General features: G+C 44.7%; 1 protein-coding gene and 1 long non-coding RNA gene across 2 annotated transcripts in view; one reads left to right on the top strand and one right to left on the bottom strand.

Moving 5' to 3' along the window:
• The window catches only part of Tpo (thyroid peroxidase), a 72,963-nt gene extending 44,967 nt beyond the window's left edge, over positions 1–27,996 (top strand). The window contains exons 13-17 of the mRNA XM_036171173.1: positions 34–204; positions 7,390–7,521; positions 9,473–9,572; positions 11,616–11,748; positions 27,497–27,996. Of these exons, the coding sequence (XP_036027066.1) occupies positions 34–204; positions 7,390–7,521; positions 9,473–9,572; positions 11,616–11,748; positions 27,497–27,535 (575 nt within the window). The 3' untranslated portion in view covers positions 27,536–27,996. The remainder of the gene's footprint in view (positions 1–33; positions 205–7,389; positions 7,522–9,472; positions 9,573–11,615; positions 11,749–27,496) is intronic.
• On the bottom strand, positions 6–27,578 carry LOC118571844. The gene is made up of 4 exons (XR_004943405.1): positions 27,478–27,578; positions 24,593–24,656; positions 624–783; positions 6–407 (listed from the first exon to the last, which is right to left on the bottom strand). It is a non-coding gene; the product is annotated as an uncharacterized LOC118571844 (long non-coding RNA).
• Positions 27,997–27,998: the final 2 nt, after the last annotated feature.

Genomic DNA, 27,998 nt, shown 5'->3' with positions numbered 1-27,998 from the left:
CTTCACTGAATTTTGACATTCAACATTTCACAGATGACAAGTGTGTCTTCCCAGAAAAGGTGGACAATGGGAACTTTGTGCACTGTGAAGAGTCTGGGAAGCTGGTACTGGTGTATTCTTGTCTCCATGGATACGAGCTGCAAGGCCAGGAACAGGTCACATGCACCCAGAATGGATGGGACTCTGAGCCTCCTGTCTGTAAAGGTCAGTAGTGCCACATGGTGTGAAGGTTAACAGAAATTACAAAACAATCTGTGTTTCCCCAAAGGAGACCATCAGATCCTTCACCAAAACATTTTTCTGAGCACAGGTGTATCCCTAGAGCTGTCCCGGCACTGAAGGAGAAGTGTTGGCCATACTCCATTGCTTTCTTCAGATGGCAAAATGTGGAGATAGTCACTTCAAATCTAGACTCATGGTGATTTAGACAAGGAGAGAAGAAAAGAAGCCAGTTAGTTCTCAACAAGGTTGGGGAAAGAATTGAGAGAGCCCATTTCCCAGATGAAATAACAGAGAAGGTTCTCACTCCAAGCACCCAGAGAGAGACCCAGAACTATCGCCCACTTTGAGCATCACCTTCCCAACTGTGTTCTTGGCCTCCTCATGCTGAGAGAATCACTTACCAATCCTTCCCACATCCAGTAATAGGAGAGCAGAAGGAAACTGGCTCTTTCAGGCCCTGAAGTAAGGACTCCCATGGCTTCCACCATCCTCGTCTCTCTTGTGACTGCGCAAAGTAGGGATTGCCCCCAAGATGCTTAGGAAGTTGGCAAGAGGGTCAGCCTGTGGTGGAAAGAGCATGAGCCCTGGTTATTTTCTGCAAAGAGACAAGTCGGTGAGAAAGAATAAGCCTGGGCTCTAGACTTATTGGTACAGTATCTTCTATTCCATTTAAAAATCTTCCTCCTGTAAGCAGTTCTTCTGCAAGAGGCAGGGAGCAGTGAGAGAAGGGACAGGAGGCCTGATTTTAGAGAAGATATGTTACTCATCTCAATGTCCAGCAGTCACATGAATGATAGACTCCTGAATGGAAGACAGATCTGTATGCCAAGTGGTCCCATAGGAATGGATGCCAGAGCCAGCATTCCATGGCCTATTTGCTGTGGCATACATTCAGCTAAGTCTCTGAATGCAGAGGTGATGTCATGAAAGAACTCGGCTGGTTTGCAAGCAGAGATAAAATCAAAACATTTTTGTTTTTTGTTTGTTTGTTTTTAAGAAAAGTAGAAAGGTTACTCTGAACAGCATTGTGAACATGCCAGACACTTCTGAGATTCCCATGTCCAGTGTCTGAGGGTGAGCTTTAGTTTATATCTCCCTTCCCACAAGGATGAACATTCCCTTGAAGTCCAAAATGTTTTGTCCTTGAACGATTGCAATGATCTTCACTTCTAACCCCAGAGTAATAAAGAGGCAGATGGCCAAGTCTCAGCCCTAGCCATGGGGGACTCTTGTGTTCTGTACACCGTGGCAGATAGTCACATTGGGTTCCCCCAGTGCACAACTGTAGCCTGAGAGACCAAGACAAGGAAGAGAGGAAGCAGAGCTAGGAAAATAGCCAGCAGCAAGGTGAGCTGCCCAGGAATCAATGGATCCAAAGGCTACCAGGTAAGAGATGGAAACTATTGCCAGAAAACACCCATCTGGGCTGGACACCTGGATGTATACCCAGTCCCGCTCTCCCAGACTTGTACCAGTAGAAAGTGGGCTGTGAAGGCCCAGAGTTGACAGACTCCCCAGTTCTCTTTTGGTTCTAATCATGAGCAACAGTGGGCTGGGGAACAAGGCGAAGGACTTTATCACTGAGAAGGCCATCTGAGATTCTCTGCCAGAAGACAGAATCCCCACAAAATGAGTGACAGAGGTCCAGCTGTTCTACACAGTGGCAACATCTGTGTGCACCTGCTGTTTATGACAACTGCTACTTAGATCACTCTAAATTATCACATTCTGTAGTAAATCTCCATTAACATTATGACAGACCTGGAAGCCTACATGCTCTTTTGGCTTAGCAACTAAACAAACAGGAAATGCTGACTTGACCAGGACTACTAGTCCTCCCCACTGGCAGTGTCTCCGTAGGGTTTGGTACAGTGGTGTTCTGTGGCTGATCAGCCCTGGTATGGTGCACTCTCAGCTTGTACACTTTACTTCATTTAGTCTAAAAACCTGAACTGCTACATACTCATTTAGGCTATTTGTTTTAGGATTTAAAGCTGCAAAGGGAAGCTTAGCTGAGGGAAATTCTGCATGTCTCAGTCTGCTTGAGCTGACCACTAATTGTACTGAATATGAGCTGACATAACAGTTCACAGGTCCTCTCCACTAGACATGTAAGAGCAGCATACCCCTTCTACTGCCACTAGGCAGTTTTATGTCATAGAAACCTTTTTTTTTGTCCCCAGCCTACACCCTTCAGCTGTTTTTATCCTGACTTTTCATTTTAGCAGTCCCTGGCTCTCTAAAAGTTAAGGAAGTTGTGGTCAGCAGGTACCGAGGACTTAGTGGCCATCGGCTTAATTTCTGAGCTTCCCAGGTGCTCCTGTTGGTAGGAACATCAGGTGACATGGCCTCTACCTGCAACAAGTGAGCTTATAATGTGGATTCTGTGACCAGAAGAAATGCCATCCTCTTTTGAGACCAGCAGGCTTTCAGGGCCAACAGCTCTGAGATCGAATCGGCATTGTCCATAAGATACTGCAAAGCCACGTGTGTTAAGGGTGAGGTACCCACTGAGCAGCACTAACCATGTCCTTTTTCCTCAGGACAGTAACTCAGCAGCTTCACACCAGAATATCTCTTTCAGCAGCTAATTGCTCTGCCCCTTGAGGTCACTCAGCTTACTTCTGCCTCCAGCCCTTCCAATGTACATTGAGAAAGGTCATGGGATCCAGTTCATTGGTTGCCTATTTAAATTAATGAATGTACAACATTAAGAACGAGGCCTAATGCCCTTATAACAGTGAATGTATGCACACCATGAAATACCACGCTGACTATATTAAGGAGGGTGTAAGATGAATTGCTAAACAGTCTTATTAATTTGAAAAAAAAAACCAAGCCAGATATTGGGGTGAAAACTGAAAGATCAGAGAAATAGAACAAGCCACAGCCAACCTCACCTTGCCAACTCCTCAGCTGATCCTGTTTCCGAGAATCCTCAGACTGAAAGCCTCTGAGTCCTCACCCATGAGGTTCTCAGATTTGAACTACTGCTAAAAGCCTCTAGTTCCTGGCCCTCATGCCTTATATACCGTTATGCTTTCTTCTATCACTTCCTGGGATTGAAGCGTGTGTCACCACTCCTGGCTCTGTTCCCAGTGTGGCCTTTAACTCACGGAGATCCAGAAGGATCTCTGCCTCCCAAGGGATGGGACTAAAGGTGTGTGCCACCATGCCTGACCTCTATGTCTAATTTGGTGGCTGGTTCTGTTTTCTGATCCCCAGATAAGTTTTATTGGGGTGGACAAATAAAATATCACCACAGGAGAGTCTGCTAGTACTATAGAACCAAGTTCACCTAAGATACACCACTGAACAAAATCACAACTGATAGAGGGGCATGTGTGATGAGAATCCATTCTGATTTGTTTGGAGGAAATGGCACCTATTTGCATATGTTGCACAGATGAGGTCTCCGTGAGCTTGCAGGACCAAGACCTTATAATTGCAGGTGTCTCTGTAGAGCAAGATGGGAAGAGGGAAAGAAGAGAGACTACTCTTCCATGTTTTCTGCCTTATTGTTTTTATAATATTCTTATATGCAAACCATGAGGGTAGATAGAGGAAACACTCTAGGTGCAGATGTGTTTACACATACAGGTGTCTTCACTAAATCTTACCTCTAACTACATATATCCAAAGAAGGACTTACAAGGAAGCAAAACATACCTTTAAAAAATGATAGAAACTAAATATTTTTGGCATGAAATATAATTGGCATGAATAGGTATCTAACTGATCTCCAACTAGTGTGTGCCTATCCATGTGACTCACTATGGAACGGAGAGCTACAAGCTTAACTATTTAACACAGAAAATCCAAAGATAATTATTTTATCTTCTCTATTCAAATCCCATTTACTCACTAAAATCCAGCTGTGATGCTTTGAATGAGTTAAAGTCTCAGGCATTTGAATACCTGGTCCCCAGCTGGTAGTACTGTTTGGTAGAGGAAGCATGTCACTAGGGACAAGCTTTTAGAGTTCAAATTCTTGTGGCATTCCAGGTTTACTCTGGTGCTTGTGGCTCAAGATGTGAGCTCTCAGCTGTTCCAGCTGCCACACCTGCCAGGGCCACTATGCTTCCCTGCCATGATGGGCTATTAACCCCCTGGAGTCAGTCCAGAGGAGCCCTTTCTTCTATAAGTTGCCTTGTTGTGATGTTTTACTACAGAAGTATAAAAGTAATGGCTACATGTGTTAGAACTAGGGAGTGGGCTATTGCTGTGCCAGACATGATCATGTTGGTTTTGGGAGAAATGTGGAAGAAGATTTTGGATATTTAGATTAGAAAAGTGGTTTAATATTGCAGTGGAGCTTTGTGGACTTTGGGGGCCCATCTCAATAGATTCTAGATGAACACGATATTATTGTGAGATTTGTGGCAAAATTGTGGCTGCTTTCTGCCTTTGTCCAACAAACTTGCCTGGGGCTAAATTTAAAAGCAATGGTTTAATGTATTTGTTGAGGATTTTAAGACATCCTAATATTGACTCTATTAAATGGTGACTAGGAATCACTCTAATGCATGTCTACAATGAAAATGAGAAAGTAAGACAACAGGGAATGCAAAATAGTTTGAAGAGACAGAATGCACCAGGAAACTTAATGTTGTAACCCAGGCTTGTGATGAAAGAGGTAGGAAGACAAGGAGACGCCTTGTCTGCACTGGGGTAAAGGGAAGGACTGTGAAGGGATTGTCCTAGGAGATAATGACAATCAAAAGCTGCCACATGTGTGACTTGAGGGTTCTAAGGCTCATCCTAGGCTGGTAGCCAAACCTGGCAGTGTCACCATGTGGTGCTGCATCTAGAGTCATCAAAGAGGGGGGAGTAAATAGTAAAGAGAGCTGCACACAGGAAGTAGAAACAGCCTGCGGGTGGGGAGGATAGATCTTGCAGGCAGCAAAGTTGGAAGGGCAAAACTGTCTAAGCTTTTGACATCAAACATGGAGCTACAGGGTTTGGTATTTTCCACGTTGGGTTTTCGTCTTGCTTCGGTCTATTGTTTTCTCACTACACTCCCGTTCCTCCCTTTTGGAATGGCAATGTACATTCTGCGCCATTACGTGTTGGAAGCTTGCAATTTGCATTTTGAGTTTACAGGGGCTACAATCTCTTACCAGTAAGAGATTGCCTTGAGACTTGGAAAAGACACAGACTTTTGACTTTTAAACTATGCTAAGACCCAAAGACTACGGAGACTTTTGGAGTTGGACTAAATGCATTCTGCATTATGATATGGCCATGACCCTCTAGGGGCTAGGGATTAGAATGTAGTGGTTTTAATGAGATGTGTCTCATAGTCTTAGGCACTTGAGGACTGGCCCCTAGTTTGTTTCACTGTTTGGGGAGGCTCATGAGGTGTGGTCTTATTGGACTATGTCACTGTGGGTGAGCTTTGAGAGCTCAAAGCCTCCCACTTCCAAGTTGTCCTCTGTTTGGTAGCTTGTGTTATGTGTCAGCTCTCAGTTGTTCCAGCCACCATGCCTACCTACTGCCATGCTTCCCACCATGATGGTGATAGACTCTTATCCCTCTGGAACTATAGGCCCCCCCACCAAAACTTTCCTTCTTTAAGGTACCTCAGTTACAGTGTTCCATCATAGCATTGAAAAAAATAACTAATATGCCATCCATGTAAAACTGATAGGAAAATCCAACCAGTGTGCATGATAAGACTTGTTCAAGCTGTGGGTTCCTGTAGATAGAAGCTGCCTGTCATAATTGTTACACAATGTGTATATAAGAGATGAGTGTATATATTTCTATGTCTGCTTCCAGGAATAGACAGATCTACGAAGATGTTTTCATGGTGATCTGAGAACACAATCTGCTGCTCCTGAAAAACTACAAAATATGGGGCCTGGAGAGATGGTTCAGTAGTTAGGAGCACTGACTTCTCTTCCAGAGGTCCTCTGTTCAATTCCCAGCAACCGCATGGTGGCTTACAACCTTCTATAATGAGATCTGGTGCCCTCTTCTGGCATGAATGCATACATGCAGGCAAAGCACTCACCAAAAACATTTTTAAAAAATAAAATAAAATAAAGATTTAAAAATGAATTAGTTAAAAATTAAATAATTTTAAAAAAGAAAAAGAAACACTACAAAGTCTTATCAGCACACAAAACCTTAGTCCTCCATGCAGGTTGCCCTAGAGTTCTAATAAGGTGGCTAACTTCAACATGTTTTCTCTTATCCTTTGTAGGAAGTACCGAGCTCCTCTCGAGGCAGACTTGTAGCTCACTCCTCAGGGTTAATCCTCTGCAAGAAAGCCCAGAATGTACATGATCCCAAACTCACTAGCCTTCTAGAGTGATTTCTGTTCAGAACAAACTGATCATGTTGAATCTGAGGTTGACAGTTGTCCTAAAGAAAGATTTGTTCAAGTCCTAAGCCTCAGTATCTCAGAATGTGGCCCTCTTTAAAAATAGAATCTTTACAGATACTTCCAGGTGTCCTTCGCCCAGGGTCCAGTGTCCTTACAAGAAAAGACACCAAGGAAGGATAGTTGGAGAGGCTTGAGAAATACAACAATGAGTCTACAAGACAGCACATACCCAGAGTTGTTCTGGAAGAGGCAAAGGAAGAGCCTGTGGAGAGGCATTGTGCTCTGACACCTTCATTAAGCTTCTACTCTTAGGCTCTCAGATTATGGTAATTCCTTGTGGCAGCCATGAAAAATGCATACAGGAAAAGTTATAAGATCCCCAGGATTCACTGAGGAGAGAAGGGCATGATGCCTGTCATCTATTACCTTCCACACGCAGTTTGCCATGAACACTGTGGCAGAGCTGGGTCCATAGTAACAGAGTCCTCACACAGGGAGGCAGGAAAGGCAAGTTTGGCTTTTATAGTCTGTGACTGAATGACAGAGCAGGGACACAGGTAGACCAAGAGCCAAAGGGATGCAGCTGGGCCATGAACCATAGGAGCTGGTGAGATAGGCCTGGCTGCAGCACCAGCGCTAAGGTGCCCTGCAGGTGACTTATGAGCACAGGGAGTATGAGGTGACAATACAACTGGGAAGGATAAGACGCTGATGTTCCCGACACCAAGGGTAGTCCTAGGTGGTAGCTGGCCTGGAAAAGAAGGGTGTGCTACTTGGGGTTGGGGACATAGGCTCTTCTTTCTCTACTACTGACTGTGTGTTTGTTGTTCCTGTAGATGTTAATGAGTGTGCAGATTTGACACACCCACCTTGCCACCCCTCTGCAAAGTGTAAGAACACCAAGGGAAGCTTCCAGTGTGTGTGCACAGACCCCTATGTGCTAGGTGAGGATGAGAAGACCTGCATAGGTGAGTGGCTTCCTTGAAGTGTCATCAAACTTTAGTGATGTTCCTAGAGGGTGCCCCAGATCTTCCCAGGTACCAAACTGAGGCTCTCCCTTCCTAGTGGTGAGGAGACAAGGCTATCCTGGAGAAATTCGGGGAATGGAATCCTGTCAGCTTCCAATAGTATGTCTAAAACACTTTTTAGATGCAAATGGTGCTACAGAATGTGTACAGCAGAATTTGAGGCTGCTTCTGTCTGCATTTACAGTTGCAAGCCCAAGATAACTAATTCAGAAAGAAACCTGCCACAATGAACCATGAGACCCTGAAGTCAGCATCCTAATTCTCTATAGGCCCAGCAATATAGCTAACTTCGTTTTATCCCATGAGACAGCTCCAAGAGCCCAGAATAAAACTCCTGATGCTGTCAGTCAGCCAAAGGGCACCTGTCTGCAATTCAGATGTTTGTTTGGCCCGGGATGCCTTTGGCATTCCCCTCTGAATGCTTACCACTGAAGCCAGAAAATTGCTGAGGACAGAATTTCTTCATTTGATGTATTATTACCAAAAAGGACATGTTTCAGAAACATGCAAGATGGACAAGGGCCTTTACAAGTGTGGGGCTGAAGGTCTTAACCAGGGCTGACATTGATCTTCAAGTCATTCTGGAGTGAAAAATGTGTGGAGGTTTCACACCCTGCACAAAGGATTCCTAGAGCAGAGCTTAGAGCTGAGCAGGGTACACAAGCCAAACCTGGAGACTCCACAGTCATGGACAGGCAGAGGCACAGTCAGTGGCCTAATGGAAGGCCAAATCCAAGCTGGGGAAGGACAGAGAGGCCTTGGTAAGGCAGTTCCATCTAAATAGTTTTCACTTGACATATGGCCAAATGTAAACCCCAGGGGTCAGCTGTAAGAAATACCAGTGTCCCCAGCTTTCAAGAGGGTCAAACCCTGAGAGATTTTTAGATTCTATATAGAAGGAACATCTGGAGTGCAGGTCCCAGTTGGAAAGCCAGTATAATCACACGAGGCTGCCAATCCTCAAGCTACCAGGCCTCAGCACGTCCTCTCTGACTCAGAGTCATCCCTAGCCAGCACTGACTCAACCCCCTGCACCTCTTGCTGAGACTAGTCCACATAGCTTTAGGGGCATAGGCACCTTTCAGTGGTGGACACAGTACAGTGTGTGACATTGTGACATTTAAAAACAAGTTCTCTGTTGGAGGATTTCTAACAGTTCCAGGGAGCCAGTGATGAGCAGCTGGCAGAAGAGTCAATAACAAGGTTGTGACAGCAGGGACTTGGAGAAAAGGCCACTGGCCACAGACTGACAGCTCCTCACAGGAAGTCAGTGGGTTCAGAACTTGGCAGGAATACAGAAGGAATGAGCAGCAGCACCTGCTCAGACTCTGGTATCGGGTTTCAAGCCCCTGGCTAGACAGGTCCAAGGGTTCTGCCCTTTGCTCTCTAATTCCCAGTGAATGGTTTGATTTATCTCTGTGTTGTAGAGATCACTGGGTAATTTGCTATCTGTCCCCTAGATCCCCACAAAGTTCTAACTGCACGGGGCTTCAGTCTACCTTCCCCAATCTCACATTCTTTGCAAATCCCATATGCCTATGAATACAGTATCTGTATCATGTTCTTCAGGTGCAGCTGCTATGTGCCCACTGTCTTGTCCCATCTGACTCCGTTAGGAGCCTTAAGCAGCTCACTCAGAAAGCTCACTATCTGTCTTCCAAGATGAGAAATGAAGGACATCCCCATCCCCAGCCCGGCCCTGGAACTGTGCCGGTCACTAGAACTAACTCTCTCTCCCAGTTATGGGGCCAGTTCCCACCAGCTCTCCGCACCTCCGATTCACTCAGAAAGTACATATTATCTTTTCTTCCATGATTTGTGCTAGGAGCCAGCCAGGTGGAGATCTGTAGCCATGCTGGCCAGATCTGCTGACTTATGTTCTCCTGTACAGATTCTGGCAGCCTGCCTCGGGCATCCTGGGTCTCCATTGCACTGGGTGCACTCCTCATTGGTGGGTTGGCCAGCCTCACCTGGTCTGTAATATGCAGGTGGTAAGTCCCTCCTTATGCCCATTTCCTATACAGTCATTTCCTCTCCTCTGGGCGTGGCTCTTCCCAAAACTCCCTTATTATGAGGGCAATTGAAACCCTAATCTTAAGTACCATAGACACAGCACAGCAGGCAAGACTCTCAGGCGGGATTTAGTTAATAAAGGTAGGGCAGGTTGTAGCACAAACCCTAATTGGTCTTAATAATAAAAACTCGAAGCCAGATATTGGAGTAAATGCTGAAGGATAGGTAAAGGAGGCAGCCACTAGAGAGACTTCTTACATCAACCGAATCCTCTGGCCAAAGGGAGCTGAGCTTCTGTCTTCTCCCACCTTATATTCCTGTCTCTGCCCAGCCATATCACTTTCTGTCTCCACCTCCCTAGTGCTGGAGCTAAAGGTGTGTGCCAACACTGCCTGGCCTCGATGGCTAACTAGTGGCTGGCTCTGCCCTCTGATCCTTAGGCAAGTTTTATTTGTTAGAGTACAAATAAAATATCACCACAGCAGGTGATGTAGGGCCAGAAAAGAGCTAGCCTCATTCCGTGGGAAGGACCTAGGCCATGCACATTACTGATGTATGACCAGAGTAGTGACCAGCTGAGGCAGTTACAGTTACCCACCAACCACTGTGGTAGGGCCTTACAGAGTGTCATAGGAGCCAGTCAAGATGTAGCTGTGGTGTCTGAATAAGCAAGATTAGCCTCCCAGATAATAGGACAGGGTGGAGGACGGGCACACATCCATACTGTGTAGAGAGCATCACATAGGGGTTCCTGGGAACTGATGCATTATGGGAGGATCTTTGACTAAGCAGCTCACAAGTATGTGGCCAGGGTGACCACCAGTTTATCAGTGTCCAGCCTGTTTGGGTCAAGTGTCAGGTCTGACACTCTCTCCTTTCCCCATCTTCCTCTCCTGCCCCGCTACCCCACATTTATCCTTCCCTTCTTCTCCCCTTTCCTCCTCCCATCCTGTCTCTAGAAGAAAGACTTCCCTTTCACATGCAGAGCATTCTTTCCCAAGCACACAAACCGTTAACCACAGCTTACATATCCTGTTTCCCTCAGGTAAAGACATTTACACACTAAGTGCTGCTTGGAAGCCTGTTTTAGGGCTCCAGACTAATTGAGAGTCCAGGACTAATTCCTGCTTTATTTTCTTGGAAAGGCATTTCTTATAACCACGGTTACCAGTCTCACAGAAACCTGTTATTTTGTTGTAAGAGAAATTGTGTTCATGACAAAATCTCTCCTGGAGAGAAATGTACAGACAGAGGCAGCCCGTGGTCCATGGGTAGAAGAGAACATGACTCCCTTCCTCAAGTGCCACATAACCTCTTTCATGCACATGGGAGTGGAGAGCCATGGGCTGGATAAGCTGTGTGGTGTGACAGTAATGTAGCCTTACATGTCTACAGGACAGCTTATAAGCTGAAACAAACATGGCAGGCCGTTAAAAAGAATATGAGCAGTGAGTAGCAAACTTCTGCTTCACAATTTGATTTCTCCTTACAGGCATTGCAATTTGATTAACACAATTTTTATATATATAATAATTAAAAGCATGAGCCAGGCAGTGGTGGAGCATGACTTTAATCCCAGCCTGGTCTACAGAGTGAGTTCCAGGACAGCCAGGGCTACACAGTGAAACCCTGTCTAGGAAATGAATGAATGAATGAATGAATGAATGAATGATAAATTAAAAGAGGCAGGGTCAGGCATGGATGCAGCTTTCACAAGCCATGAAGAATGGCTTTTCTAGCCACTGTGCCCTGGGGCTCCTCTTGACACTGGAAAAAAAAAAACAGGCCCCACTCTCCATTGAGTCCTCTGGAGTCATAGGCTGCCAGTTAATGACCTGCAGGAGGCCAGAGAGGAAGACATTCTCTGTGGTCCCTGAGTGGCTTCCCTGACTTTAAGTCTAGAGAAGTGGTTACTGTTTACACGACTGTGTGCAGCTGCTGTGGAGCAGGATGTACACAGGCCCTCGAGTGGTCTTCTAAGTTCTGATAACAGTGACTAGATCTAGTGTGTTTATCCACAGGACACATTCTGAAAGGAAATCCACATTGCTGATCGCGGAGGGAAATGTAAGAGTGACCACCCAATCAGGATTAAAAAGCAGTCAGGAGAGGGGGATTTCTCCACACAAGGCTGCAACTCAAGACCCCGGACAGGTAGGGTATGTGTCGCCCCAACCCCAGGGATGTCACTGTGACATCATCAGCGTTCTTGCAGCTGTGTGCAGGGGCGCTCCAAGCAGTTATTCAATACGATCTCTGTTCTCTTCTGTCCTTCCCTCATGCTGGGTTTCTTTCTCACACTAATTATAAGACTGACAGCTTGTCAGAAGTTGAACCTACTTTATAAAAAGCACAGTTAGCATTAGTAACTGTCAGGTCCCAAAGAAACTCCGAGACAAATGGCTAACTGTGGTGCTATTAGCATAACAAAGCGCACGCTGGCCTCCAGGCCTTCTCAGCACAGCAAGTACCCGCTACAGAACCCATGCTGGCATCCTAGCTCTTCTCACTCCATCCCTTAAACTTCTCCATCTCCTGGGCTTTCCTTCTCCCCAGCTTCATTTCTATATAACCCTGCCGTGTCAGCCCTGTGCCCTCTTGGTTCTTGGTCCTCTTAGCCCCTTCTCTTGGTCTTCCTCTCTCACCCCACCCCTACTCTACCCCTTCCCCCCACCCCATCCTCTCATGGCCCAATTCAGTCTACTGGCCTTGTTTAGTCTACTACTCTCTCTCTGTGCTCTGGACTCTTCCAGATGCCCCCGTCTGTAGTCTCCCTCGTATTTACAATAAAAACCTCCCTCAACCATGTCCTCGCTTTATACACCTAGTGCTGAAACCCAGAAGAGGCATGTATGAGCCCCCTTCCACATGGCGGCTCAGCCACTCCTAACCAAGATACTAATTCAACTCTCCTAAAATAAATATGGATCATTTGTTTCTGCTGGCTTCTGCCACCATATTTGACTCCAAATTCTGGAGTCTGTCTCCCCAGCTGCTTCTTCCCTCTACCTGCTCTCCTTGTCTGTCCTTGTCCGTTCACTAAGTGTTCTCTCAGTCCTTTTGGCTCTTGGAGCTTGCTGTAGCCTCCTAGGTGCCCACCATGTGGGCATCTCTCTGCTAAGACCACTGACTGACGCTTCTCACTGTTGCAATGGTTTCAACTTTCCTAAAGCTGTGACCCTTTAATACAGTTCCTCGTGTTGTGGTGACCCCCAACCATAAAATTATTCTGTTGCTACTTCATGACTATAATTTTGCTACTGTTATGAATTGTAAATATCTGATGTGACCCCCCCCCCAAAAGGAGTCAAGACCCACAGGTTGAGAACCTCTCCTCAATTGTAGTCCTCCCTTTTCAGCTGCTTTCTTGTCTACCTGCTCTAACTACTCATCTCTCCTCTGTCTACTATTACTATAAAAGCTTCACCCATATGCCAGAATGTTCCTCTTACCTCCCTGGCCCCCCATGAACATGGAAAGTGATGCCTCTTCTGTGATTTGGGACATTTCTCTCTCTGCTTGGGGATGCCTGGATTGAAATTCTTGTCACTGGGGCATTTACCCCATTGCTAACTGGAAGGCCAGCCTCCAGCAGTCCAGGGTATGCAAAGATATATATATATATATATATATCCATGAAAGTGGTCAGGGCTAGACTGAGGGGAAAAATAAGAAAACACACATTTTCTGATGGTAACTTTCTCTTTTACTTCATCTTAAAAAAAAAAATCCTCTCTCTGAAATTCTCTGTATCCAGTTATATTCCGCATTGTTACATTCTCCATACAGCCACATACCTACACAGCCATACATCTCTATATACAGTTACATGTTGTAGGTATTCATCCCAACAATAGCTTTGAAGTATCAGCCTTATGTGTTTCTCACTTGATGTTGTTTTTGTTGTTTGTAGTTCCATTTTTGTTTATGTTATTACCTTTCTTTCTCCTGGACAATTCTTGGTAATCGTTCTTACTGTATAGTTTGTATTAGGTTTAGAACCTTATTTAGACAAAAAGGGGAAGTGTTGTGGGTATTTATTCCACTAATAACTTTGGAGTACCAGCCTTAGGGTGTGACCTCTTGGAGGGTTACATGACTGCTTAAAATCTGATGAGAGGGTGCATGGTGGTTCTCTTGGGGTGATCAGAGACTGGATGGCCAGATCCATTCTCTGCCAGGCAGAATGGAGGACAACAATGGCTGTTTACTTGGTTCTGTATTGGTGAGTGTATTTTTTCCCCATTTCATATCTTAATAAATCCTAGATACCCCTTAAAGAGACTCTCATGGATTTCACATAATACTTACATCTTTTTTCTGTACAGCTTCATCTTCTTTGTCTCCACAGTTACAAATCTCCACACAGCTACATTCTTTACATACAGCTATATATCTCTTTATATAAATACATCTATCTTTTATACCCATTTCTTCTCTCTGCTACATTCCTTCACACACTACTATATCATTTACTCACTCTCTCACACTCCTGCACACAGCTACATCTCCTTCCAGCACACACCCACACACTTCTCAATAGCCAAACTCCAGACAATTATATGTTACATTTTCAGGGTCCAACCCATTCTTATAACACATGACAAGTCACACAGCTTTTTTCTCAGGCTAGGGAGGTCACGCTGACAGTCCAGAGAGTAACACTTGGCTGTGCATCTAGCCTGAGTGATCAGGGCTCCCAGACAGAAAGTAATATTGAAACCTAGGATTTAGACAATAAACAATTAATTGGCTGAACCTTGATTGGTCAGGAGTACATGCAGAAAGCCAACTGCTGAGAGAATTGTGTCTACTAAAGCTGTTTTGTGCCTGACTTTGGTTTAACAGACACTTGGAAACTTGTCCTTGTGTATTCTCTGCATGAAAGCTAGCCTGTTTTGAATTTGTTTTGAGATGTTAGCTAAATGTGTGAAAAGGCTGTCTTTGTGACTGAGAACACTGTTACTTTCCTATGTCAGTTATGAAAAATATCCTAGTATTATTTCTATTGATCAGAATTATACAGAGTAAGCAGAAATCATCTCCCTGACCATCCATAGCTATAAGTGTGCCTAATAGATGGAATATTTACATGAGATAAACACACAAGCATTAGGAAAAATACCCGTAGTTGTTATTAGGGAAGAATTGTAGTAGCACATGAGAAAAATTACAGACAGAAGCAACTAGTCATTTATAGTCAGTGACCCCACAGCTTTGCCAAATGGAGCTTCCCATCAGAGTAGTCATCTAGTGGGTTGACCTGCTGAACACTAGTTATTACCTGCTGTATACTCCCACAGCCTCTGGTAAGGCCATGGGTACCAGCAGCTCTCAGAATTGCCCTTTTCTCCCCACATGTCCCCACATGTCCCACCTGGTTTCCCCCCCTCCCCTAAGAGCTATTACATTCTGAAGCTTCCTTACATCCCCCTGCGTCTCTATGATATTGGAATCCTCTCTCTTGTGGAGTCCCAGCTTGTGATCCTTACCCCTCAGGGTGACCCCGTTCTCCTTTGTTTCTCTGCTCCCTCTTGGAGCTTACTGGAACCTTCCATCTGGTGGAGTTCCTGTGTGTAACCCTTTCTCCTTTTCTCCTCGGACTCGGATTTCAGAAACAGCTTGACCTCAATACAGCTCAATCAAGGGCCCAAATTGGTACACTTGATTTTCAAATTCTCTCATATAGTAACATTGTTGAGGATCTTCAGCTTGGAGGGGAGGGGCATTCCAGACCCTGCCACTCAGAAAGCCTGACAAAGGTCAGCAAAGGTCAGTCCCTCCCTAGGGGGTGGGGGGAGAGACAGACAATGCCTACAGATTATTTAAGACCTGGTTGCTAGACCCTGTGCTCACTCTCTCCTGCTTTCCTGGGAGTTGCTTTGCTCTGCTCATATTAAATCTGGACTTATTAATTTGGCCTGATCTGATTTACTGTATCAACAGAGAGGACAGATAATTAAGGTATGGAATCATTTCAAGCATCTTCTGCCACTGCACAAATAAATGCTCCAAAATCTCTTCTATCTAAACTTTCTCTGCTCTGCACTCTCAAAAGTCTCTTATCACTCTGCCTTTTCTATTAACCACTCTTAAAAACCTTTTATCTCTATGATTTCTTTGCTCTCTGCTCTCTTAAAACTCTGGATTTGTAAGTTTTTGGGGTATGGTTTCAAAAACTGTAAAATCTGTAATGAAAAGTTAGCCATTTATTACAAGTTTAAAGCTGATAATTTTTAATCTATATATAGCTAATCTTAATCTACTACAGTATTCTATATATATGGTTTAACTCTTGTTTTAAAAAAATAGATCTATGACAGTATACTGTAGATGTAACTTGAATTCAACTCTTGTTTAGGAAAACAGTTGTTTTTAAATAGCAACCATGTAGCTTGCCTCCATCCTGGCTGATGACCTCATCATGGAAGCAACCATGTTGCTGGCAGCCATCATTACTAAGGGTAAAAAGGGTACATGCCAGTGTAACTTCCACACCATCTTGATTAAGATGACCACATGGTATAAAGCAACTAAAGCAATAATCATGAAACTTCTTAGTCCCACTGAGCCCTCTGCTTCTCACGGTATCTCCTTTTTAAAGTAAGGAGGCAACAGCAAGTCTCCAAAATTTTAGAATTAGGATGGATTTTTGTACGATGATAAATTTTTAAGGTTATAAAGGTATACTCAGTTTAACAGAAATGAACTTATATATAGCTAACTACTGAAGTCTTTGCTAATTGCTCAATGTTAGTTATGCGGCGCTAGGAACATGTCCTGAACACGACAAAACCACAGAAGAGTTTTATTAAAGAGGATAGAGGTGACAGGCCTGCGTGAAACACATGTGGGTGAGGAGATAAGGGGGCTCATGTAAGATGGCACCGGCTTTTTTAAAGGTTGGGCTGCGCATGCGTACAGGGACTCCTGTGGCTACTCCACGCATGCGTGTAGATTACATGGCTGCGCGCGCGCTTTACGCAACCACATAAGGCCACAGAGTCCCGGTCCTGCGAGATGTCTGACCCAGAGTTGGCTATTCTACACCGGAAATAGTTAGGCGGTCCGCCGGGCAAGCCCAACCGTGTGAACATGTAATTATCTATCACTCAACACCAAGCTTCTAGAAAATTTTAGACAAGGAATAACATATATTTGATGAATAAGGAATATTTGATAAATAGGTTTATAAACTCCTAAAGTTACAAAGGTCTACTTACATTAACAAAAGCTAACTTAGAGATTTATGTCTCTAACCACTTATATTCTTATTGTGTTTAACACCAGGCTTCTAGAAAATTTTAGACAAGGAACAATATGCTTGATGAATAAGGAATATTTGATAAATAGTTTATAAATTCCTAAGGTCTATTCAGGCTAGTAGAAACTGACTTGAAGAGCCTCTTTGTCCTTGTTACTATATTTATGGTTTAAAGTTTTATTTTGACACTAAAGAATCCTCAATTGAATCTTCAATTAAAATTTTTAGGGCCCAAACAATAGGAATAAAATTGTAAAATACTAACCTTATATAAGCTACCAACATGTTGTAAACTGTTAATGATAATTAAGACATGCCAGTTAATGGTCAGTTACTTTATAAATGATCAAATTCTTTAATGTGCTCAGAAATTTGATCATGGTCATGATAAACACAAACATAATTCATTTATAGGGACAATCTTTATCCTCCAGCATATGTTTTCAAGGTTAAGCCTAAAGTAAGTAACTAAAAACAAATAAAGTTTGCTTAAAATCAGTTATATTTAAGAGACAGTCCCCAAACTCCTCAGAGATCTGCTGAATATGGCATTTTAAATGTTTAATAGAAAAATCTTTCTGTGATAGACAGAAATGCCAGCTCCTAGAAGCCACTGGAAGGTCTTCAAAGACAATGATGGGGCACAGATGACTCTACTTGGATTGTTGGTAATGTTAACCACTGAGAAAAACTGCCCCATGCCTGGCTCACTACCAGGGTACTACCCAAACTGTAGATGATTTTGGGTTGACTTCCCTACTCTGTCTCCCCAAAGTAGGTCAGTTTTCCCAAGTTCCCCCTCCACAGGAAAATCTCTCAGACCTTCTGGGTCTGGCAGCTGAGGACTTCACGCTGTTCTGTGTGATATCCAGAAGACCAACAAATTTTGTCCCCAGTGAAGCCATTGAAATTACCAAAGGAGAGCCCAGTGTAACCATGCAGATAGCAGGTAAATCTCCGGCATTTAAATCTGCATTTAAATAATGCAGATTATCTAATCTATCCTCAGATCTTTGATAATGTTGGTGGCTGGCTGTATCTTTATCAGTGTAATAGCAGCAAGCAAACCAGCTCCTTCCCCAAGGCTGCAGCTGCCCAGTCAGTCCATTTCAAGTGTAAAAATCAGGACAATTTACCTTGCTGGCAGACTTCACACTGAAAGACAAACTCACAAAACAGGTTTCAATGTAGCTCTTTACTATTCCTTTATTTAAAGGAACTAACTTTACAGTGACAGATCTTAGTAATCAACCACCTGTGTCTCAGGGTAAGTGATGGGATGGAAAGAAAAGGTTTGAAATTTATGTAAGCTGTGAAGGTCTAAGGAAGTAATTGAAGGTTGGTAAAGGGCTGAGGATATGAGAGCTTAAGTTGTGAGGGTCAAAGTGATTTTAGGGTGTGTGAAAAATGAGAATGTTTCAAATTTAGCATTAATCAATTGAGTCCTGATAACCTATTAATCTAGCTCTGGTAAAGCACTGACTACTATAATACTATCATAGTCACAGCTCAAAATTTAAATTTCCTTTGGTTGTCTTCTAAGTGTAGACTTAAAAGTGTGTCTCATCATGCTGAAAACATCTCTGTTTAATTCATACATCCAACCCTCTTGACAGAGGAAAGAGTGTTCATTCATAAAAATCATAGCTTTAGCTACGACTCAAAGACACAAGTGCCTGTTTACAGACACTTACAGTGTGGATTTCTGTGTGGATTACAAACAGTGGTAATGACAATGTATCTAAAACTTCCACCTCTCTAGTAAACTTGAAATTCATGTAAGCTTCAGGGAGTCATGATTTGGATCCATCTGTCACAGGTTAAACAGACTCAATCAGTAACTTAGGCTTCCCACCTGCCTATTCATGAAGCTTCTCTCCCTCTCTCTCTCTCCTCCCTCTCTCTCTCTCCTCCCTCCCTCTCTCTCTCTCTCTTCTCTCTCCCTCTCTCTCTCTCTCTCCCTCTCCTCCCTTCCTCCCTCCCTCTCTCTCTCTCTCCCTCTCCTCCCTTCCTCCCTCCCTCCTTCCCTCCCTCCGTCTCTCCCTCTCTCTCTCTCTCTCTTTCCCTCTCCTCCCTTCCTCCCTCCCTCTCTCTCTCCCTCTCCTCCCTTCGTCCCTCCCTCCCCCCCTCTCTCTCCCTCCTTCCCTCTCTCCCTCCCTCCGTCCCTCTCTCTCCCTCCCTCCTTCTCCTCCCTCCCTCCCTCCCTCTCTCTCTCCCTCTCCTCCCTTCCTCCCTCCCTCCCTCCCTCCCTCCCTCCCTCCCTCCGTGGCTCGCTCTCTCTCTCTCTCTCTCTCTCTCTCTCTCTCTCTCTCTCTCTCTAATCTTGGGACTCCCTGAGTGTGAGGAATTTGTAAAGAAACAAAATAACCACTCTATGGATGAAAAGGGGAGACAATTATTCCAAACTGCCAAGTGTCTCTCTCAGGAAAGCAGAGAGACATGAAGGGGAAAATCTGCAGGGCTATAAGGGAAGGGATTCCTGAAGGAAAGGGAGCCAGTGGGCTGGGAGGCTTTGAAATGTATAACAAGTATTGTGAGTGGGAACTGAGGCAGTCTGGAGGCTAGCATGGACCTTGATATGGTGATAGGTACTACAGGCATATGTGAAGGAGAATAGCTCCTTTTAGCAAATGGGAACTAGCTTCTCCAGTCCCTGAGGGAGTGCTGATTTTTGCCTAAATGCTAGACCTCAGGAAAAGGAATTTCCTGGGACCTGACATTCAGTCCTTTTGTTGTTGATAAGGGGTGACTAGAGGTGTTATCTCTTCTATAACTGCTCACATGAAATTAGGGCTTCATATGTTAGGAACCAGGAAGACTGGAATGCCAATCAAAAGGCCAGGAACATCTGGGTTTTTCACTTACTGCTCAGGTTCTGTGGGGCTTCTTGGGGTAGTGAAGTATAGCCCACTTTGGTGCAGTTAGGGGCTCAGACTGGTAGGCGATGGTAGGCCTGGGGAAATTCTGCCAGAAGCATCTGGTTTATGACCATAGAGCAATTTTGCTAATTCTTTCTGGAAAAAAAAACCTGAAGAGATAGTGTGATCATTATTATGAGGAGTATGGAAATCAGTAGGCCAAAGAGATGTAAGAGCCAGGGGGCCAAAATGAGAATTCTGCAAAAGAATTAACCCCTGGAAGCCAAAGCATCCCCTAAGCCCATCTCTTATGGAGTCTTTAATCCCTTTTTCCACCTGCCTGGGCTGGTTTACATAGTAACAGCATTCTTCCAGGAAGATGTAAGTGCCTCCCTTTCAGCAGTTAGTAAGCAGAAGGCCTTTGGTTTGGAGTGATTACAGAGATGAGGTTGATTCCTGGATGCTATCTGCTAGCTGGGTGGATACCTGTTGAGATAAGATATAGGCTATGACCCAAGCTGCCTATAGTCAGACTAATTCTGACCAGGACAGGGAGGGCTATGGCCTTATTGATCCCTGTGTGAGACTTGGAGGAGAGTATAGAATTCTCCTTCCATGTATAGAGTGAGTTGGGGGAAGTAACGGTGGGGAAACAGGGACCGTGAGTGGATTTGTTTATACCTTAGTAAAACTTAAATGGGCACAAGAAGAGAGTTCCTTCCAGGGCTAGTGAGGTTCCTGAAATTGGCTAAGTTAGCACGTGCTGATGAGGGTCAGGACTGACAGTGGTTATTGCATAGTAGTCCCTGCTGTCTCCAGAGAGTAAAGAAGCACCAGAGGTGATGAGGGCCAGGAAACGATTTTGGGGTTACAGAACATAGAGTTTAGGGTTACAATGGGTGAGCAGGAGGGCACAAAGGAGCCATGAAGTTATGTTAAGGGATCCACTGTTACTGCCAGAGGGGTAGAGGAGACTCAGGGGTTCATTTAGAATAGTCTTCCAAAGGCCAAGTTAGGAGATGTCTCACACAGCTGGGACTGGAGAATAATCTCAAACCACTGAATAGCCCCTACCACTAGAAAGGTGCCAGGTGCTTCCTTGAGAGATCTAAAAATTATCACAGCCCTTCTGTGAGACAGGCTAATGGCTGCCTTCCTATAGGTGTAGATCTGCCCCCACAACCCCTTGGACTCTTTTTTTTTTTTAATTCCAAGAGTTCTAGAGAGGGTGGCCATACCTAAGTGTGGGCACATGGCAGAGTTGTGGAGGCTGTATGCCTCATCCTGGTTCAGAGTAATGAGCATGGGTGTCCAGGCCAGGTTTGGTCTTAGAGAAGAAAAAGGTACTTGGGATTGTCACATAAATTGAAGTTGGCCTGTTGCTTTCTGCAGATGCAGAAAAAGTCTGCTTGGGGATCAAAAGTTAGAGAAGCTTTGAGCTACAGCCAGAGGCAGGACAGAAAGAATAACCTTATTTTGGATGGATATATCTGGAACTTCCAGGCTTGTCCTAGGTCCTGCTGTGTGGGAAGTCAAGAGAACAAAGAGAGTGCCCAAGCAGAGGGTGAGAAAAGAAGCCATTCTCAGAGATGGGTAGTAGGCAGGAGAGCTTAAGCTTTAGAGGGCCCATAGACTGGTGGCTGTATTTAACAGATAAGCAGTCACCCCTTTGAACTGTGACAGGTGGATCCAGGTTGCAACTCCTTGAGGTTTAGCCGTCATTAGTGTGTTAAGGATGACTAGATGTGGAACCATCCTGCATGGGTTGAAGGCCCATGGGTGAGAGGCTTTCAACTACAACCAGTCTCCTGGTGATATGGTTTGAGTGATAGAATCAGACACGTTCCCAGAGAAGGTGTCTCAAGAGAGGGTAAATAGTCCCCGAGATTTCCTGAGAAAGGGACTGCCAGACATTAACTCACAGTCTGAGGAAAGAGGGGGCTCAGGGTGAGGCAGGGAAGGAGGGCACAAAGTAGAAGTTGAGTCTAAGGAAGGTAAAGTTCAGAAGATGGTATTGATAAACAAGTCTTAGTAAGTCCATTGGTCCTTTCTACCTTCCCAAGGACTGGAATCAATAGAGAATGTGGAGGTGCCAGTGCACCCCTAAGGCCCTCAAGACTGACTTTAGAAATGAATGCTAGGCCATTATCTGATTGTATGGAAGTCAAAATCTGGGTAAGACATCACTTATGAGGTGGGAACCTTTTCTGGAGTCTAAGTTATAGTATGGAAAGCTTCTGTCCTCCTTAGAAACTGTCTTATCAGCATAAGGTATTTGTGTGTTTTGTTAGGAGGCATGTGTGTGAAATCTGCCAGTCCTCCCAAGAAGATCACCCTGTGGTTGGGTTGAAAGGAGGAGGTTTTGCAAGACCCCCTGTTGGGAGGTTTGAATCACCTGGGGGTGATAGCCTTATAGGCAGAATGTCTGGGGAAGAAGAAGGGTTGAAGCAATCAGAGGTTGAGACCCAGTGTGAAAATATTTAATTCCTGTCAGGAAAAACTTTGTTTGGTGTTTAGGGAGATGGTCCCTGTCTTGTAGAAGAAGCCTGAGGATCCATGACCACTCTCATAACTTGGAGGGCCTGTCATTGGGACTCTCAGTAGGGTAAGGATTAAGCTTGGGGCAGTAGGAATGTTGGATGGCCTCTTTAGCAGTCTTATCAGCAAAGCATTTCCCAAAGCTATATCATTAGTAGGGCCTAGTGCCCCCAGCTGTGAAGAACTGCTGTCTTCATGGGAAGATAAGAGGCTTCTAGCAGTTTTAGAATTAGAGGCCCAGTGGGTAATAGATGTGCCTCTGGGGGTGAGAAATCCTTTCTCCTGCCAAATGGAAACATGGTAATGTACCTATGGAATCTACATAGTAATGTAGAATACAGAGATCACACTTAAAATCTCTGTATGTATTGATGGCTTTGTCTAGTGCTAAGTTGAGGTCTGCCTTCTGAGAAGTAGTGCCTAGAGTGAAGAGGAAGATTCTACACCCAGGTTGGAGGAGACTATGGCATAGCCTGCTTGACAGCAAACAGTAGAGCTGAGAGATGAGCTTCCATCTATAAACCAAGTACAGTCAGGATGTGACAGAGGGTAAAAGGAAGTCGTGGGTTTCTATAAGGGTATCAAATGGCTCTGGCAGGAATGGGCGAGGGTGGTGACACCGGGAAGGAAAGCGGCAGTGTTCAATGGAGAGCAGGAACCGAATGAGAGATCAGGGTTTTCTAGGAGGGTGATGTGAAAAATCTGAAGCTTAGGAAAGCGCAGAGTGGAGAGACTTCTGTGTGATAGGAGATCCTTGAACTGGTGTGGAGAAAGAGAGAGGACAACCCAAAGTGAGCTTAGAAGCCTCCTGGGCCAGTAGAGAGGCCGCTGCTAGTGCCCACAAGCAAGGCTGCCATCCCCTAACTGTTGTGTCTAGCTGTTTGGAAAGGTAGGCAACAGGGCAAAAGATGAGTCCTCTCATTTGTCCCACAACTTCTAGGCCATTCCCCAGTTTTCACTAGTACACAGGATAAAGGGTTGGTAGAGGTCAGATTAGGAGTCTGCTTCTCAGAGGCATGACAGGTTTAGTGCGATCTAGAGGCTCGGTTAGGGTGTCCCTAGCTGCTTCATATGTGGGGAGAACAAGGAGAACAAAGTTAAAAATCCAGGTTCTCAGGTACCATGCCAGGTCAAGGAACCTCTCAAATCTCTTTCTTGGTGGTTGGAGGTATGAGGGTCTGCAGGTACCATCTGTGATCAAGAGGAAGTTCGCAGTTGTTAGGGAATGCTTGACTTGAGAGATAGAAAGTTCAGCTTTAGAAAGGGAGATTCTGTATCCTCTTTTTCCTAGAAAGTTAAAAAAGATGAGTAAAGTGTTGTGACAAGTGAGAGTGAGGGGCTGTACGTAGTAGAAGGTCATCAACATATTGGATTAAGTGGTTTAGGAACAGATCTAGAGAGAAGAGGTTAGTGGCTACAGCATAGTTGAAAAATGTGGGCTATCTCAGAACCCCTGGAAGAGGACTGTCCAAGTAAGCTGGGATGCTGTGCTGGTGTCAGGATTCTCCCAGGCAAAAGCAAAGACATTGTGTGAATCTGAGGGAAAAGGCAATGTTCAAGAAAGTGTTCTTAAGGTCTAGGACTGTAAAATGAGAGGTAGAGGAGGGAATCAGAGAATAGAGTATAATGGTTAGGGACTACTGCGCATATAGGAACTGCAGCTGCTGCATTAATAATCCTGAGGTCTTGGACTAGGTGGTAAGAACCATCAAGATTTAGTACAGACAGGAAGGAGCGCTATAGGATGAGTGAGTGCTCTTGAGAATATCAACAAAGCATTGTATGATAGGCTTTAATCCCTGTCTATGTTTTAGAGGAATATGGTATTGAAAGAGACCAGGGTAGGAGGTAGAGTTCCCGAGCAGGACCTTAATAGGAGGAGGATGAGAGGTCACCAAGGGAGAGAATGTGTTGCAAACTTTTGGGTCAATGAGGGAGTCTGATAGTGGGGAGGGTGAAGCATTAGTATTAGTCATTGAATAAGGGTGCTCTTCAGAGGAGGAAATTCCAGAGAGAGTTGGTTGAAAAGGAAAAGTATAACTTAACCATGATATCTCTGCCCAATAATGTGGTAAGAAAGGAGTAAGCTATCAGGTGGCCCTAGAAAGGAAAGAGGAGAGAACCTGTAGCCAGGACGTATAGACCAAATAGCTCCTGAATCAATTAAGAATGACATAGACTTACCCACTACCTGGACAATTATCCTAGGCTCCTCCTTGGTAATCTTGATGGTTCTGTTGAAGGTGGGGGTCCCAGGGCAGTGTTAGTCTTCAGGCACCAGGTCCAGAAGATGCAAGGGACTTTTCTATGGAGGAGGAACTTGTGGGGACTGACCTACCTTAGTGAGGCAAAGAGGTGCAGTCGATTCCCCAGTGTCCACAGTTTGGGCAGGGTCCTGGAGGCTGGTGAAATAAAGGACAGCTTTTCACCCAGTGGCCAGCTTTGCTACTTTAAAGTAAGCTCCACATGGACTTCATTTGTGTCCCCATCCTATTTGGAGGAGACCTTAGGGCTTCCTCTAGGAGCTGGCACTTCTATCTTTTCCTGCTCCCCTACTTCCATTAAACACCTTAAATGTCTTATTCCACAGATCTCTCTGGAGGGTGGAAGGCTATCATCCAGCCTTTTAATTGTTTTTTAAATATCAGGAGCTAACTGGGAGATGAAGTGAGAGTTGGAGACAAGCATGCCATCTTGAGTATTCAGATCTAGATTTGTGTACTGTAGGAGGGCCTCTGTAAGTAGGGGGAGGATTTTCATCTAGCATCTAAGTGACCACCGCCTGACCATGCCTCCTCACCCAAGAGAGAGTGCAACCCTCTTCCCCTCTCCTTTTTAGAGGTCATGTATGCAGACAAGAAACCACACCCCAAAGCTATGGGCAGAACAAATTCCCACAATACCTCTCTGTTTATCATAATGAATTACCTTATGGGAGGCCAGCCAGGAGGCAAATAATCATTTGTCTCAGGCTACTCTGCCAGGAGACTAATTCTCAGCATTAACCTGATAATTCCAGTGGGGGTCCATCCAGGGAACTGCCTCTGCTCCCAGTAGATATGAATTATCTTTGTATTTGGCCTCACCTTGGAGAAGCGACAGGGAAAGGAAGCCAATGGGCTAGGGTGAGAGGCTTTGCCATGTATAACAAGTACTTGTGAGTAGGGACTGAGGCAGCCTGGAGGCTAGCATGGATGATGCTATGCTGATAAGCACTACAGGCATATGTTAATAGGAGAGCCCCATATGTCCCTTGCCAGAGATAAGAAAATGACTTCTAGCAAGTGGGAACTAGCTTCTCAAGTCCCTAAGAGAATGCTAGCTTTTATCTAAATGCCAGACTTTGGGAAACAGAATTTATTAGGACCTGCCATTTCCACACCCACTACTGGGACCACAGGCCCAGAAGTTTCAAGTGCACACCCAAGATATATATTTTTCTCTTAAGATCCTTAACTTTACCTTCTATCACTAATCTATATCTGCCCCAGAAGATTCCCAATCAACTGAAGACTTCACACCACTCCAAACTGGAACTAGCAAGCCCTGGACTTGCTGAAAGCCAATGTAAACTAGATGCTTCTGATGAATCAGCACGTCCAGGTCCAGACTGCACCAAAGCTGCCTGTACTTTGCTAGACCCAGGTGGTCCTGAAGAACCTGGGTAGCAAGCAATACAGATGTCCCCAGCACTCCTCTCTCCCTTCCTGGGCTCTGACAAAACCTTAATTTTAGCTAAGAGGCAGTTGCAGAAGAGATTATCTCACCCCTTATCAATAAAAAGGCTGGAAAGGCTAACTGTAGTAGCTATTAACATACCAAAGCAGCTCATGGTAGCCTCTGAGCTTTCTCAGCATAGCAAGTACCTATTACAGAGTCCATGCTGGCATCGTCTCAGCTCTTCCCACCCTATCCCCTTGCCTAAACTTCTCCAGCTCATGGGCCTCTTCCCTTCCCCCAGCTTCTCCTCACTCCTGCCCCCATAGCCTAGTTCATGCTGCTATCCATGTTTAGTCTTTAGTCTGCTACTTTCCTTTACTGCTCTGGGCTCTTCCAAGTGTCTTTGGCTATACTCTCCCTCATATCTACAATAAAAACCTTCATCTCAACCATACCTTGGAGCAGTCATGTCCTCGCTTTATACACCTAGTACCAAAGCCCCCAGAGTAAAAGATGTGTACAAGTCAGTTTCAAAACTACAGGAAAACATGATCTGAGCTATTACTTGGAGGAAATTGGTCTTCTAGAGCAGCAAGGTTCAGTTCCACACATATACGTGAAGCTATTCACACATGCCTGTAACTCTAGCTCCAGGAGATCTGAAGCTTTCTTATAGCATGGGCAGCCACCCACACACATATGCACTGAGACAGATATGCACAGGAATAAAAATTATCAAAAGTAAGATTATAACTAGCATGGGGAAATCAGTATAAATTTGGTTATTTACCCTTTACCTTATGTGTACCCCAGGTGATGTTGTATTTATAGGTCATATATGGCATAGGTTTTGCTTCTGTTCCTAGACACAGCTAGCAAGTGATGGTACCCAGCACCTGAGATGCATGAATCTCAGGAGATACAGGATAGGGGGATGAAACTTCAATCATACAGGAGGGCTGCTCCCCAGAATATGACCACAGACCTGTTATAAGTATCAGAGTTGCTGAAAAACTGATATACAAAATGATCTCACTACAAGAAAACTAAGTGTGTGAGGTGGCAAGTTAGTTAACTAGCTTGATATGCTTACTCCACAATTCCAGCACATATGAAAACATCAGAGCTTACAATACGAATATATTAGATTATCCTCCAACTAAAAATAAAATGTAGGGCCAGAAACAAGGCTCAACTGGTAAAGGTACTTGCTACCATGCCTAAGGATCAGGTTTGATCCCCAGGACTCACGTGGTAGAGAGAGAGAACCAACTCCCACACATTTTAATTTAAAGTCACCTATCACATGAGGGGTCTGACCACCTTCCCCCTAATAGTCACTGCTGGGTAGAGCCATAGAACCCCATCCCTTAAGGTGAGCAGAGACACCCTAGAGTCACCCAAGGCTCACTGCAAAGCTGAATGTGGCTGAGCCTGTCTCCTGGGGCTCTCCCTGCTAGAACTGAGGATTTTGCTCAGCTAAATACAATGGTACTTTTGAGTTTAAATTCACAACTCAGTGGCTTGATTGGCACCTGAAATGGTAATGGGGACAATGCTCACCATACTTTCTCTCCAGCAGGAACCTGCCTATGGATCCCAGGTCCTTCTGTGTGAGTAGAAGTCCTCACTGCTTTGGAGCCAGGCATTGACAAACGCAGGTCTCAAGCTGCTTGGAAAATTCATGACACATGTTGGAGTCAGAGGCTTAAGGAAGCAGAATGGTTAATCTCATCAGCAGGCTTCAGTAACTTCTATCTCATATTTTTCCACGGAAGCAGTCCAGGCCAGACCTTGCTAATACCTCTCCTACACATCGAGGCTAATGGATGAGTGGGTGGAAGGCTAAGAGAATCACACATGGCTGAAAGGCCAGATTGAGAGAAGCTGGCATAGACTCCAGATCCTTCAAGACACTTTTATGTTCATTCAGAATCACCAAGACTCTTCTCCAAATATAGTCGGTTCTCTCATTATGTCCTAGTCACCACAAAGCACAGATGAATAAATGCCACAGCCTTAGCCTGGTCTGGCACAGGTATCCTCCTCATCTGGGACTGCATTAAAAACGTATGTACATATCT

The sequence above is a fragment of the Onychomys torridus genome, chromosome 21 (assembly GCF_903995425.1).
Source record: "Onychomys torridus chromosome 21, mOncTor1.1, whole genome shotgun sequence".
NCBI classification, from domain to species: Eukaryota; Metazoa; Chordata; class Mammalia; order Rodentia; family Cricetidae; genus Onychomys; species Onychomys torridus.
This window is presented reverse-complemented; position numbering and strand designations above follow the sequence as displayed.